This window comes from Abrus precatorius, unplaced genomic scaffold (genome assembly GCF_003935025.1).
Source record: "Abrus precatorius isolate BTA unplaced genomic scaffold, Abrus_2018 Scaffold2, whole genome shotgun sequence".
Classification (NCBI taxonomy): domain Eukaryota; kingdom Viridiplantae; phylum Streptophyta; class Magnoliopsida; order Fabales; family Fabaceae; genus Abrus; species Abrus precatorius.
In genome coordinates this window covers 15,892,509-15,905,792 of record NW_020874362.1, presented here as the reverse complement: position 1 = coordinate 15,905,792, position 13,284 = coordinate 15,892,509, and the positions used below count along the sequence as shown (strand labels likewise).

The 13,284-nt window shown below is 35.5% G+C and overlaps 1 protein-coding gene and 1 long non-coding RNA gene across 2 annotated transcripts; both read left to right on the top strand.

Moving 5' to 3' along the window:
- Positions 1–576: 576 nt before the first annotated feature.
- LOC113859518 (40S ribosomal protein S27-2-like) lies at positions 577–1,574 on the top strand. Its single transcript, XM_027492270.1, has 4 exons — positions 577–690; positions 1,009–1,110; positions 1,269–1,297; positions 1,393–1,574. Exons 1-4 carry the CDS (start codon positions 577–579, stop codon positions 1,517–1,519), a joined length of 372 nt encoding a protein of 123 aa, XP_027348071.1. The 3' UTR covers positions 1,520–1,574.
- A 10,934-nt stretch (positions 1,575–12,508) lies between these two features.
- LOC113857700 lies at positions 12,509–12,978 on the top strand. The gene is made up of 3 exons (XR_003503291.1): positions 12,509–12,557; positions 12,689–12,760; positions 12,905–12,978. It is a non-coding gene; the product is annotated as an uncharacterized LOC113857700 (long non-coding RNA).
- Positions 12,979–13,284: the final 306 nt, after the last annotated feature.

The window sequence follows — 13,284 nt, the reverse complement described above, 5'->3', positions numbered from 1 at the left end:
TACTAAATTAATTTTTTTAAAATATAAAAAATCAAATAAAAATTACCCTTGAGAGAATAAATGCTAAACATACAAATTTAATGTTTTTATTTTCTGTATAAAATATAAAATTATGAAACATGTTACGATAAATTTTTCCTTTACAACAATATTTTCTGTGTTTAAAAATTAAAAAAATGTAATTATTAATTTTTGTTAAAATTTATTTTTCGATAAAAGAGAGCATGGGCTTAATAAACCAAACCCAAAGCAAAAAAGAAACCGCTTTACGCTTTATAAATTGGATGAAAAAAAGAAAAGGCTAAAAGCCTTCAAATTCGTTTTTCCCACGTCGCTCTGTGCTCTTGTGCAAAACCTAGGTTAAGCCTTTCTCTTGGAGGTTTGCTGTTATCTCAAGATGGTGAGTAACCGTTCCTTGGTTGTTTTGTTCTTCTAACTCTCTATACAATCTTCCCCTTTGAACAAAAAGATTATCGTGTTTTTTTTTCCACTTTTATTTCAATATTTTGCTACCTCAAGCTCGCATACAAACAATCTTTTAATCGAAGCTAGGGGTCACAATAACAATTCGCATTGATGTCAGTCCTTCTCGCAATCATCAATCCATCGCCAGCTGCTAGTGATATTAATGTCAGTCCAATATTCTGCTTAGACTGTGCAGTGCAAGCAAATACAAAAATTTTACCTATGGTTTATTTAGCCGTTCAGTTCCACTAGTTAATGTGTGAAGAAAGATGCTTCACTTCGCTCTCTTCTTACTGGTTTTGAATCATCTACGCAATTTATATATATATATATACCCGCCCTGCCAGCTTCACCATACTGTATTTTGCTTCGGCCTGTTCTCGATTCAGCTTCCCAGAGGATGTCTGGGTCTGGTTCAATAACATAGTTTACGCAATCCTTATTGTTTTTTGTTTTTATTTTTTTTCGAGGAATATTGTTTATTTTTATATTTTAGAAGACTATCATTATCCAGAATGAAAATTGGTTTTTGTGTGTGAGTAGGTTCTTCAGAACGATATTGATTTGCTGAATCCCCCTGCGGAGTTGGAGAAGAGAAAGCACAAACTCAAGCGTCTTGTTCAGTCCCCAAATTCCTTCTTCATGGTATTCAATGCCCTTTTGTTTTATACTATTATTATTATTTCTTGATTTGAAATGTAAAATTGCTTTGCTACATAATTTTACAATCACTGTTTTTTATGATAAACCCTGTTCAGAGGATGTGAAGTTTTGATTATTTGTCTGTTAATTATTTGTTGCAGGATGTTAAGTGCCAGGGTTGTTTCAACATGTAAGTTGGATTTTCTTTTATTTCACTTGATTGTGATGATATTTAAATAACTTAAATGTGAATTTAATTATGTTATGTTTTTAACTGGGATGCAGAACCACTGTATTTAGCCACTCTCAGACAGTTGTGGTATGCGGTAATTGCCAGACAGTGTTGTGCCAACCGACTGGTGGACGGGCAAGGTTAACCGAAGGTTGCTCCTTTAGGAAGAAAGGAGACTGAATGGTGCCATGACTTCTCTTATCCATGAATGGAGAGTTTTGGTTATTAGGCTTTTAAGATAGAAGCAATTTTAGTTATGATGTATTGATTTTCTTAAGCTGTAAGACTTTAATTCTGAACCTTTAAGACATGATGGGGCCATCGAATCCTGAATTTCTTTGCTGAAAAGTGGATGTGGTTTTGTTGGATATTTATTTTTATAATTTTCTTTACTGAAATGGATGTGATTTAGTTGGATATTTGGTCTTAAGTAACATGTATGGTGCATGCGCTTGTATCTGTTTTGTTCACATGATTTGTTGGCAATTATGTTATGTGAATTGTTATAACCGGGGAAATACCTTCCACAAAATATTCTATCATTCTACATATTTGGTATTTTTCTGTTTTAAATTTGCTATTTTAGCCATCTTGGCAGGAAATTAGTTTATAGTATTATTTCTAAAGATTTTCATGAGTTGACTTGAATTTCCAGCACCACTGATATGATAGACATAAATATATACGTAAGTCGTGTTATGTTAGTTTTTGGGTCTATATTTGTGGAAAAATACGAAGTATATTTTTCTTATTTGGAAAAAATACAAAAGAGGTATAAATAGAATACAAGGAAATAAAACTGTACATTTAATCTATCCCTGAAAATCAGGGAAATAATTCTCCCTATAAATGCTATCCCTAAATAAGGAAATAAAACTGATCTTATTAACATTAAATCCTATTATGGGCTGTACAAATCAGAATGGGATGATTCTGATTGATATGTGCTGATCTGTAATAGATTTTGATTGATATGCGCTGATCTCCAACACTCCCCCTCAATTTGGGTGGTAGATGTCTATCATACTCAAATTGGATCTAATGTTTTCATATGTGTTCCTTGGGTGAGCCTTTGTCAGAATGTTTGCTGTTTGTCTGCATGATGGAACATGGTCAACTCTTTATAATGCCATGGTCAATTTTTTCTTCAATGAAGTGTCGATCAATCTCCACATGCTTTGTCCTATCATGGTGGACTGGCTTCTTTGCAATGCTTATAGCGGTTTTGTTGTCACATAATATCCTCATAGTGTAATTGATAGGAATTCTGATTTCATCCAGCAATCTCTTAAGCCAGATTCTTTCACAGATACCTTGAGCCATAGCTCTGAATTCAGCTTCTGCATTACTCCTTGGGACCACAGGCTGCTTCTTGCTTCTCCAAGTCACCAAGTTTCCCCACACAAAGGAGCAGTAGCCTGTAGTTGATTTCCTGTCAAAGGGGCATCTTGCACAATCTGCGTCAGTATAGACTTCAATGCCTCTGTTTGAGTTCTTGAAGTGGAGCCCTCGACCTGGTGTACCTTTGAGGTATTGGAGTATTCTGTTCGCCGCTTTCATGTGGGCCTCAGTTGGATTAGATGTATAGCGACTAGCCAAGTTCACAACAAACCCAATGTCGAGCCTAGTGTGAGTTAGGTAGATTAGCTTCCCAACTAGGCTTTGATATCTATCTTTATCAGCTGGTGGACTTTCTTCTTCACCTCTCTTTTTCGGTTCTATTAGAGTATTGGCTGCCTTGCACCCAAGCATGCTGGTTTCTTGAAGTAAGTCTAGTGTGTATTTCTTGTGACACATAAATACCATTCTTTGTTCGAGCAACTTCCACCCTAGAAAATATTTGAGCTGTCCCAAGTCCTTAACTTCAAATTCCTTGGCCAAAAGTCCCTTCAGATGCTGGATTTGATCATAATCGTTTCCTGTGATAACAATACCATCAACATAAACGATGAACAAGGCTAACTTCCCTTCCACAGAGTGTTTGACAAACATAGTATGATCTGTTTGGCATTGGTTGAATCCGTCTTCCTTGACAACTCGAGTCAATCTATCAAACCACGCTCTCGGATATTGCTTAAGGCCATATAGAGATTTTCGGAGCCTGCACACCATGCTTGAGGTTTTGGATGATTCAAGTCCCAGGGGAATTTGCATATAGACTTCTTCTAGTTCACCGTTTAGGAAGGCATTCTTGATGTCTAGTTGATAGAGTGACCAATCTAAATTTGCAGCTAAAGAGAGTATGACTCGGATCGAATTGAGTTTGGCCACCGGTGCAAAAGTCTCCTCGTAGTCCACTCCATACGATTGGGTAAAACCTTTTGTCACTAGTCGGGCTTTGTACCGGTTTATATTACCATCGACATTGTATTTGATGGAGAATATCCAGTTGAATCCAATCAATTTCTTCCCTTTCCAGTAGAGTAGTGATTTCCCATGTGCCATTTTTAATCAAGGCCTGAACTTCTTCTGTTATAGCTGCTGCCCATTCAGGTTGTTGGAATGCCTTTTGAACATTCCTTGGGATATGTGTGTTGTCAAGAGCTGCCACAAAAGACTTGTACCCCTGTGACAATTTTCCATAGGACACATATTTCTCAATGGGGTGTTGAGTGCAAGATCTCACCCTTTTTCTTAAGGCAATAGGAATGTCAATTTCATCATTAGATTCATGATTAGAGACAATATTACCTAAGGAAAACTCATTTTCTGGAGCCTGGTTGGATTCATGGCTTTGCCTTGGAGCTGTGCTGGACTCTACTCCCTTCCTTCTCTTCCTGAAGTATATCGTCCAGTTGTCTCCTTTTGCAGCAGGGCCTTGATTCTGCTGAGGTGCCGTTCTTTCTCTAGCTTTAGTTGGTGTAGTTTCTATTGTATCTACTGCAATTTCCTCTGCTGCAGGTGCATTCTTGGCTGGCTCTGCATTTGCTACTGCAGTTTCCTCTGCTGTAGGTGTATTCTTGGCTGGCTCTGCATTTGGGGCAGATTCAGTTGGTGCAGTTTCTGTTGCATCTACTGCAGTTTCTTCTGTTACAGGTGCAGTCTCGGTTGGCTTGGTTAGCTCAAATCCCAAAAGTTGAGATTCTATCACTTCAGTTGGATAAGTCTACTCCCCTTGAATGCCAACTTTGGGGTAATAAGGCTGATTCTCAAAAAAGGTGACATCCATGGTGTGTTAAAATTTCCTAGTTTGAGGGGAATAGCATTTGTACCCCTTTTGGTGAGGGGAGTAGCTGAGAAAAATGCATTTAATGGATTTCGGGTCAAGTTTGTTGTGACTAGTAGGGAATGAGGTTTGGAGAGTAGAATAAGGGGTGTTAAAGTTGAAGATTTGGGAGGGCATTCTGTTGATGAGGTAGGTTGCAGAGAGGATAGCTTCTCCCCAAAATTGGTTTGGTACATTTGTAGCTAACATGAGAGATCTAGTCACTTCTAGAAGATGTCTATTCTTTCTCTCGGCGACCCCGTTCTGCTGAGAGGTATCAACGCATGAACTTTGATGTATGATTCCATGTTTTTGAAGGTAGGAATTGAGTGCAGAGTGATAGTACTCTCGGCCATTGTCACTCCTAAGTACCTTAATTTTGCTTTGAAATTGTGTTTCCATCATAGTATGAAATAGTTCAAATGTTCTGCCAACTTCTGATTTTTCTTTCATTAGGAAAACCCAAGTGACCCGTGTGTGATTGTCAATGAAGGTGACAAACCATCTTGATCTAGTGACATTGTTTACCCGTGATGGTCCTGACACGTGGTCGCACATGGGTCAAAATACACCTAATTACTATAGTACGAGGTAAGCAACTAGGGTCGTTTCTCAAAGAATCACAAGAACAAATTAATCTATTTAGAGAGTATATAAAACGGGGGGTTTGTTTATAAAAGAAACAAAACGAACTTAATTATAATTAGAATAAAGAGTGAACAGAAATTGAAATTCCAATCCAAGAATTAAGAAGAAAAATGACTACTCTATCACCGGATTTTTAAGAGAGTACATCAACAAACAATTCAGTAATTAACAATGAATCCGAATGAAACCTCAATTCGAACTCAGCATTCACATGAAAACTTTCATGCATTCGATTAACACAATTAATTAAAATTCAGAAAACTTTAGAACCTAATTAAATTGTGCTAATTTAATTTACCAATGCCGTTAATCGTAGTTTTCAAACCTGAAAATCCAATTCATGTTCCTTAAAACTCAATTACATACATCAATCGAATAATACATAATCAACCAGATGCATAATCATCAATCCAAACGAATAATTTCAATTCAAAAATATAATTAGCAATAGAAGAAAATAAGGAAGAGATGAAACCGAAATTGTTATTGAATTTATGCCAATGTGAGATCAATCCTCAAGAGTGTCCCGTCTCTTTTAATCTTTGAATTAGATGGAAAACTAAGCCTCCATGGATGGAGGGAAACAAGTCGTAAAGGGGATAGAGAACGAGAGAGAGAGAAGAGAGAAAAGAGAAAAGAGAAGAGCCAAAAAAAAAAAAAAAAAAAAAATTAAAAATTCAAAATTTCGTTCGTCATTTTGTTCCTTTTTTTCGGCTATGAAAACGGCCTCCTTTTGATTGGTGGCCTAAAAGACAATTGTAGCCTTGGATGTCAGCTTCAAAACGCCACTGGAATGGGCTTAATTGGATGTCTGTGGACTGAGATATGGTCCAAATACTGCACCTTGCTCAGGATCCGCGACTGCAGCGTTCTGACTTTTTTCAGGCCCAGTTTCAGCTTCTTATCATCAGAATTGGTTTTTGACCTTTCATAAGAATTGTGCACCTTTCTCTTAGCTTTCCTACAAATCAAGAATCACAATAAAAGGAGTTCTACAACTCAAGATATGGTCCAGAAACCAAAACAGTATCAGAATTTGTCAAATAATGAAAAAATTAAATAAAGCCCAAATAAAATTCAAACATAATAAAATGATCCAATTCAACCAATTAGGCACAAAAGAGGATTAATGAGCTAGGAATGAGAGGAAATAATGTTATAAAAATCCAATTGATCGGGTCCTTATATATCGCTATGAATTAGGGAGAAAGGTTGAGGAGGGTAGGAGCTGCGGGTATGTTTGGACAATTGGCATATTTCACATTGAAACAACTCTTGATTTTTATTGAATAATGTGGGAATCATTCTTTTTAAATATATAAAATTTGGGTGGCCTAGCCGATAGTGCCACAACATTACAGAATTTTTGCTATTTGGAGGTACTGTTGCACAAGAGTTGGCCTTGGGTTCCGCTTCTGCTTGGAGGAAGTAGAGTCCAGCACATTCTTCAGCATTGCCAATTGTCTTCCCCGACTCCAAAATCTGAAATTCACATAGGTTAAGGAAGAATTTTGCAACACATTTCAAATCTCTTGTCAGTTTGCTAATGGACAACAAATTACAGTCAAGATTAGGCACATAGAGTACTGAATTCAGGGTAATATTTTGTGAAATAATGACTGAACCTTTACCCATGACCTTAGAAAGAGTCCCATCAGCAATTCGAACTGTGTAATTATTGAGGCATGGAGAATAACTTTTAAACATAATTAAGTCTCCAGTCATGTGATCTGAGGCTCCTGAATCAATGATCCATGACTTTGGTTTTCCTTTGCTAGTATTTAGAGCATGCAAGAAATTACCTTTTTGTGCTACTATAGCTGTCCTGATTGTTTGTTGGAGAATTTTCTGTAGTGCATCCATTTGCTCCTTGCTAAATGGAGATGAGTTAGAATTTACCTCAACTGTATTACCTCTGATGTCCAGGTTTTTTGTCTGTTTTGCCTTTGAAGGCCTGCCATGAATGATCTAGCAGGTGTCCTTCGTGTGACCTAGTTTCTTACAGTGATTGCACCAGGGCCGATTTTTCTTTTGAAATGGACGAGGCTGGTTCCCTTTTGCTGCCATTGCTGAGCCTTCAATGGGTGAGGCTATACTTGACTTCCCAAGCATCACTTTCCTCCTGCTCTCTTCCTTTCTCACTTCTGAAAATACTTCCCGGATTGTTTTAAGAGGTTTGGTTCCAAGGATTCTTTCCCGAACTTCATCAAGTTCTGTGTTCAAACCCAATAGAAACTTGTAGATTCTATCTTTCTCCACCAGTTCTTTATAATTCTTTTGATCTGCGTTACAACTCTATTGAATGTCTTCATATATGTCCAGTTGCTGCCAATGTCGACTGAGTGTATTAAAATACTCATTGACTGAGAAATCACCTTGTCGCAGGTCATGGAGTAAGCTCTTGATCTCAAATATTGCAAACGTATTGTCCATATTTGAGTAGGTTTTCTTCACTGCATCCCACATTTCCTTAGCAGTGTCATAGTACATGAAATTTCCTCCAATTTCATTAGTCATGGTGTTGAGCAACCATGACATGACTAAACTGTTTTCCATTTGCCATCCTGTGATGTAACCTTCCTTCCCTTTTCCCTGAAAAAAGATCTTAACAGATTGTACCCATTGAGGGTAGTTCTAGCCATTCAACTTGTGACCAGTGATAGGAAGAGCAGGTCCTTTGACCAAACTGGTGGCCGAACCTTCTGCCTTGTTCTCTCCTATGGTTGGTTGTGCTAGGTTAGGGATGGTTCAGATCGAGCTCTGATACCATGCGGAAAAATACGAAGTATATTTTTCTTATTTGGAAAAAATACAAAAGAGGTATAAATAGAATACAAGGAAATAAAACTGTACACTTAATCTATCCTTGAAAATCAGGGAAATAATTCTCCCTATAAATGTTGTCCCTAAATAAGGAAATAAAACTGATCTTATTAACATTAAATCCTATTATGGGCTGTACAAATCAGAATGGGATGATTCTGATTTATATGTGCTGATCTCCAATAGATTCTGATTGATATGCGCTGATCTCCAACAATATTCAATACAGTGTCAATTGTTAGCTAAGGTTGATTTAACGAATTGAAGTGTTTAATTTTTTTGTTTTACCATTACAAAGTTAGAACAATATAGTTGATTTTATCTTATTTTAGAATGGTCTTTGTAAGCAATTAGTTTGGATGTAATTACTTACCAAATCTCTTGAAATAACAGACATCAACAATAGAAATAGCATGTTACTCATTTGCAAGCTCTGCAGGAATTTGGATCCTCACACGTTTTTCTGCTAAGCTATATTCATTCATGTTCTGAGTGTAAGTTACTAAAATGAAACAGAAATTTTGCCTTTTCAATAAGTTGGATGTAACTTAGTTTTTCTTAAGCTAGTTTATAAAGTTATAGGCTTCACTTATTTTATATTGACCATAGTTTTTCTTAAGCTAGTTTTATAAAGTTATAAGCTTCACTTATTTTATATTGACCATACAGCTTTACCAGCTTATTGACAAAAAGTAAAATATAATCTCCTAAGTAAGCATTAAACTTGAGTTACTGAACACATTTTATGTAATCGTATAAAAAAATCACATGAGAGCTGACAACCTGTTTTGATTATATTCGTCATGAACTTGTTATCGAAAAAGTTAATAAGACTTGTAAGAAAGTCATAGATCACTTTTTAAAGCTTAATTAAGTGCCTATTTAAGTGCTTAAATGATAAAATAAGGCTTGGTTTTCAAAAATATGTGCAATCTGTAGTTTGAACCATTCAACTTGTTAAAACAGTGGTATGATGCATGCCTAAAGTGTTTCTTCTGTTTCACATGAGATATCATGTGATGGTTGCCAAATTCTCTTAACATTATCTATTATATATCAAATTACTGGTCTAGTGAATGATGTACCAGAATTAGCTGAAAGTCTTGTGATAAGTGTTGTCAAAAAATGGTTATGGTGGCACTATGGCGGGTAAGGATGGCGTTTCTTAACCAAACTGCTACGACCATGGCAGAATATGGAGGTTTTCAATGGTGGCGTGATGGCCATGGCAGTTTTCTTAGGAACAAATTGGGTTGGGCCGAGGACCCGACCCGGTCCAGAGAGAAAACTGGGAGCTCAAACCTTAAATCTTGTAGCTCTTCATCCTTTCTCTTCTTTGTTGCACATTTTCGTCTTTCTACTTTTTCTTCGTGCTTCTACATCGTGCCAAGATCGTCGTTTTGCTTCATCTTTGTGCTTATTGTTTAATTTGTTTTGTCTTGTCATTGTTTTTTGGGTCAAGGTTGGGGGTTCAGGTGGCTATAATCTATTCCATTTTGGAGTGTAATTCCCACCGGGGTGTATGATTACAATTTTGGAGCATTTTGTTAAATTCATCTTGTCTTTAAAATCGATCAAATACCAGTTTCAAATATCTTTTGTCTCCAAATTTTTATAGTAGCCAGCCTAATGAATCATTCTAACATCCAAGCCTTTCTATTGTCCAGTTCCAGCAATGTATATTGATTTATACTTCTGTCTAAGATTGATAAATGGGGTTCATTTTGTCTCCTTGGTTACTAGGATGGCACATGTATGCCAATTTCCTTTTTCTAAATAAGCACACTGATGTAAATAAGAGTTTGATGATTCTATTGCATAATGATGCCGTATTTCATGTAAAGTATATTTAAGATTTATAACTGTACTAAAAATTTGTCTTCATTAAATCATGGGAGCTTTTGCATCTTTTTTTAACAATTTCTTTTGCAGGTCTGCTTATTGTGATGCTTAGCTGCCACCTGAAAACTTAAGAGAATTCTTGCCTCATCTTATTCCAATAAACCAAATTATATGAATTTTCTTCTATAATTGTTTTACCATGTATGATTTGGAATTTGAAGTTTGTTTGTTGCATGTATGTAGGTTTTGTTGTCAAACATGGCCTATGCAGATGATGATGAATCACTTATTGAAGCTGAGGTTTTCTTTTGGATTATTTAGTCTTTGTATTTCAATTAATTCTTGTTTATTTGGCTTCATTTATTTGTACAATGTTTTTTCCTGGAAGATGGTTCTCAACCTGATCGAGACCAGGTCTGGTTGTTTTTAGGTTGACTTACTGGATTTTCTTTAGTTTCAGACAATCATATTTCTAATTTTCTGTTTTTTGCAATGTTGGACATTAAACCTCGGTTTCATGGATCAGATGAAGTAGAAGAGGACGTATGTTGTATTTGCTCTATTGATTGTTTACTCAAGTTATTTGATTAACATTTTGTCTTTATATACTAGAGTTTGCGTAGCTTTTGACAGCTGAAATGGTAAAAAAATTGCTTTGCTAATCTAAAATCAAATTTTACTTTTCATATTTACAGGATGATGATGTTGTCAACACATGGAATTTACGGAAATGCAGTGTGCTCTAGATATTCTTTCAAATGTTTTTGGAGATGAGATCCTTCCGACTTTGATGCCTATTGTTGAGGTGATTTAAGCTTCTTGTGGTCATTTTGTAATGAAGTTCTAATTATCATATTGGCTACTCTTGCGCTATATTAATTCAAAGGTAGTCTGCATGCATAATGATAGTGGATCGAACATAAGTGTGTTTATAGAAGACATCTGTGAAAACTATTATATGATGCTAATTTCCCCATGAACTCTTGCCTTCTTTTGTGAGAAAATAATAAAATTTCTGAAAATGTGTGCAGCCTAAGCTGTCTACTGGTGGGGATGATGCTTGGAAAGAAAGGGAAGCTGCTGTCTTGGCTCTTGGTGCCATAGGGGAGGGCTGTATCAACGGTGTTTACCCTCATCTGTTGGAGGTATTTTCTATTCTTTGATTGTGATGACTTTTATCGGAGAGCAGATTGCTTAAGTGTGGGAAAAGTAGTTTGTTTATTCATACCCCATAATACTTTGTGAAAATATTGTTCTTTTGTCCTTGTAATAATGTATTCATGCTTATGTTCAATTATACAATCACTGTCACATACTTATAACACCTTTCTGGATGAGTTATAATTTCAAATTCATGCTGAAAGATGTAGTGTTTCTTTCACATGATTTTGTTAGTCTTTTAGTCACTGCCACTCTTATTTTGTTGAGTCTGGTTTTATTATCCACTTTATTTGTTTCTTATGTTTACTCATTTGTCATTACAGTTCTTTCCTTTTTATATTTAAATGCTGTTTAGCCCTTATTTCTTACTGACTGATTCAGAATATTAAACAATTCATTGTTCTGCATTTATAGACTCTGGCATTTCTTATCCCTCTTCTTATTGTTCAGGTATGAACCCATTTTTGTTTTCTTCTCTGCTATTGCATACCAATGATTTTTTTTGGCACTTTTCCTCTCAAAGTTTATACTTTTGAAGATTACAATGTCTTAAAAAATCATGACAAAATAAAATCCAAAAAACTTTCAAATTCCTAATTATTAAAATCCCCAATATCTTCCCAAATTACTATTATATACGTTATTAGTAATTAGTATATATTACCAATTTATAAATAGTCCATTTTCCTGACATTCTTTTAATGGATTACTTTGATATGCTCTGTTCCTTTTACATTCATGCATTTAATATTCTGATTTGAGCTTCTATAAGTTATAACTTATAAATGCATATGGATCACAGTCTATTAACATAAGTGGAAATCAAAATCAATCTCATTCTTATACCAACAAAAAAGCCATAGGGTGAATAGTTCACAAAAATCATCAATGAGTTGAAGCCTTGCCATGCATATTGTGCTTACAAAATTTGGCATCCTTGATCAGCATCATAATTAGTTAGTACTAAATGGTTGATTGATCAAAATCACTTTTTATGAGTAGTTCTTAGTTAGTTGCAAAATCTTGCATCAGTCTTGAAGGATCTTTAATCCATTGGAAATTTGGAATATTGTAGGTTGTCCAGAGTACTGGAAATTGACAAAACCAGAGCAAATATTATTAATAACATATATACGCACTTACATATAATTTAGTGATTCATATTTTGTTATTGTGCAGTTTGTTCCATAAATTTGGTTTAGAGGTCGTCTTGTTTGATTTTTGTGTACCTTAGGGTATTGGGCATCCTAAAGGCTATGAACAATTTGACAATGTTCTTATGGATCTTATACGGAGAATTTGGATGATAATAAGGGTGTCCAAGAGGCTGCTTGCTCAGCTTTCGCTCCACTGGAAGAGATTCTGATTACAATTTCTGTTCATTTATCCTGAATGAATTGACTCAATTACTTCATTTATTTTAAATTTATAATATACATTTCAAATTTGGTTTACTTATGATAGGAGGTTGCTGAAGAGTTGGCACCACATTTGGAAATTATATTGAAGCACCTGATGATTGCTTTTGGGAAATATTAGGTGATTTCATGTCACTGATACGTAATATCTTTCTATGTTTTTTGTTAAATGTTACTATACTGTGCTATGCTACTTCTGATCACATGTGTGCTCAAACATTTTTAGTTCTAGCTTTTTGTTCTTAACTTCAGAGGCGAAACCTCAGGATTGTATATGATGCTATTGGGACTCTTGCTGAAGCTGTTGGAGGCAAGCTGAATCAAGTATGTTATTTTAAATAATAGTCCATGATAGAACAATCAACCTTCTTCCCCAACTTATAAAGTTTTCTGCCCTTTCCAAGTTATCTGTCATATTGACATTTTCTCTCTTTTGTTTCAAACCAATTATATCTCCTTGCTTTGCAGCCTGTTTATTTTGACATTCTTATGCCACCATTAATTGAGAAGTGGCAACAACTTTCAAATTCAGACAAAGATCTTTTCCACTCCTGGAATGCTTTACATCTACAGCACATGTACGCATATCAGTTTTTCCAATGTACTGTATATATAAAAAATGTTTCTTGTCTATGTTGTTAGTTACTTTTATAACAACTATTATAAACATGCATGTTTGAACTTTGAATATGAAAGTGCTGGCAGACGTGTGATCTCCAGGTTGTTCTTTGATCAATAGATTCGCAGTTTATGGGGCAGACTTGAATGCATATCAGTTTTTCCAATGTTTAGTTGAAGATTAAAAATTGTTGAGCTGGCAATGTGCAGTAGTTTTCTCTTGACAATGT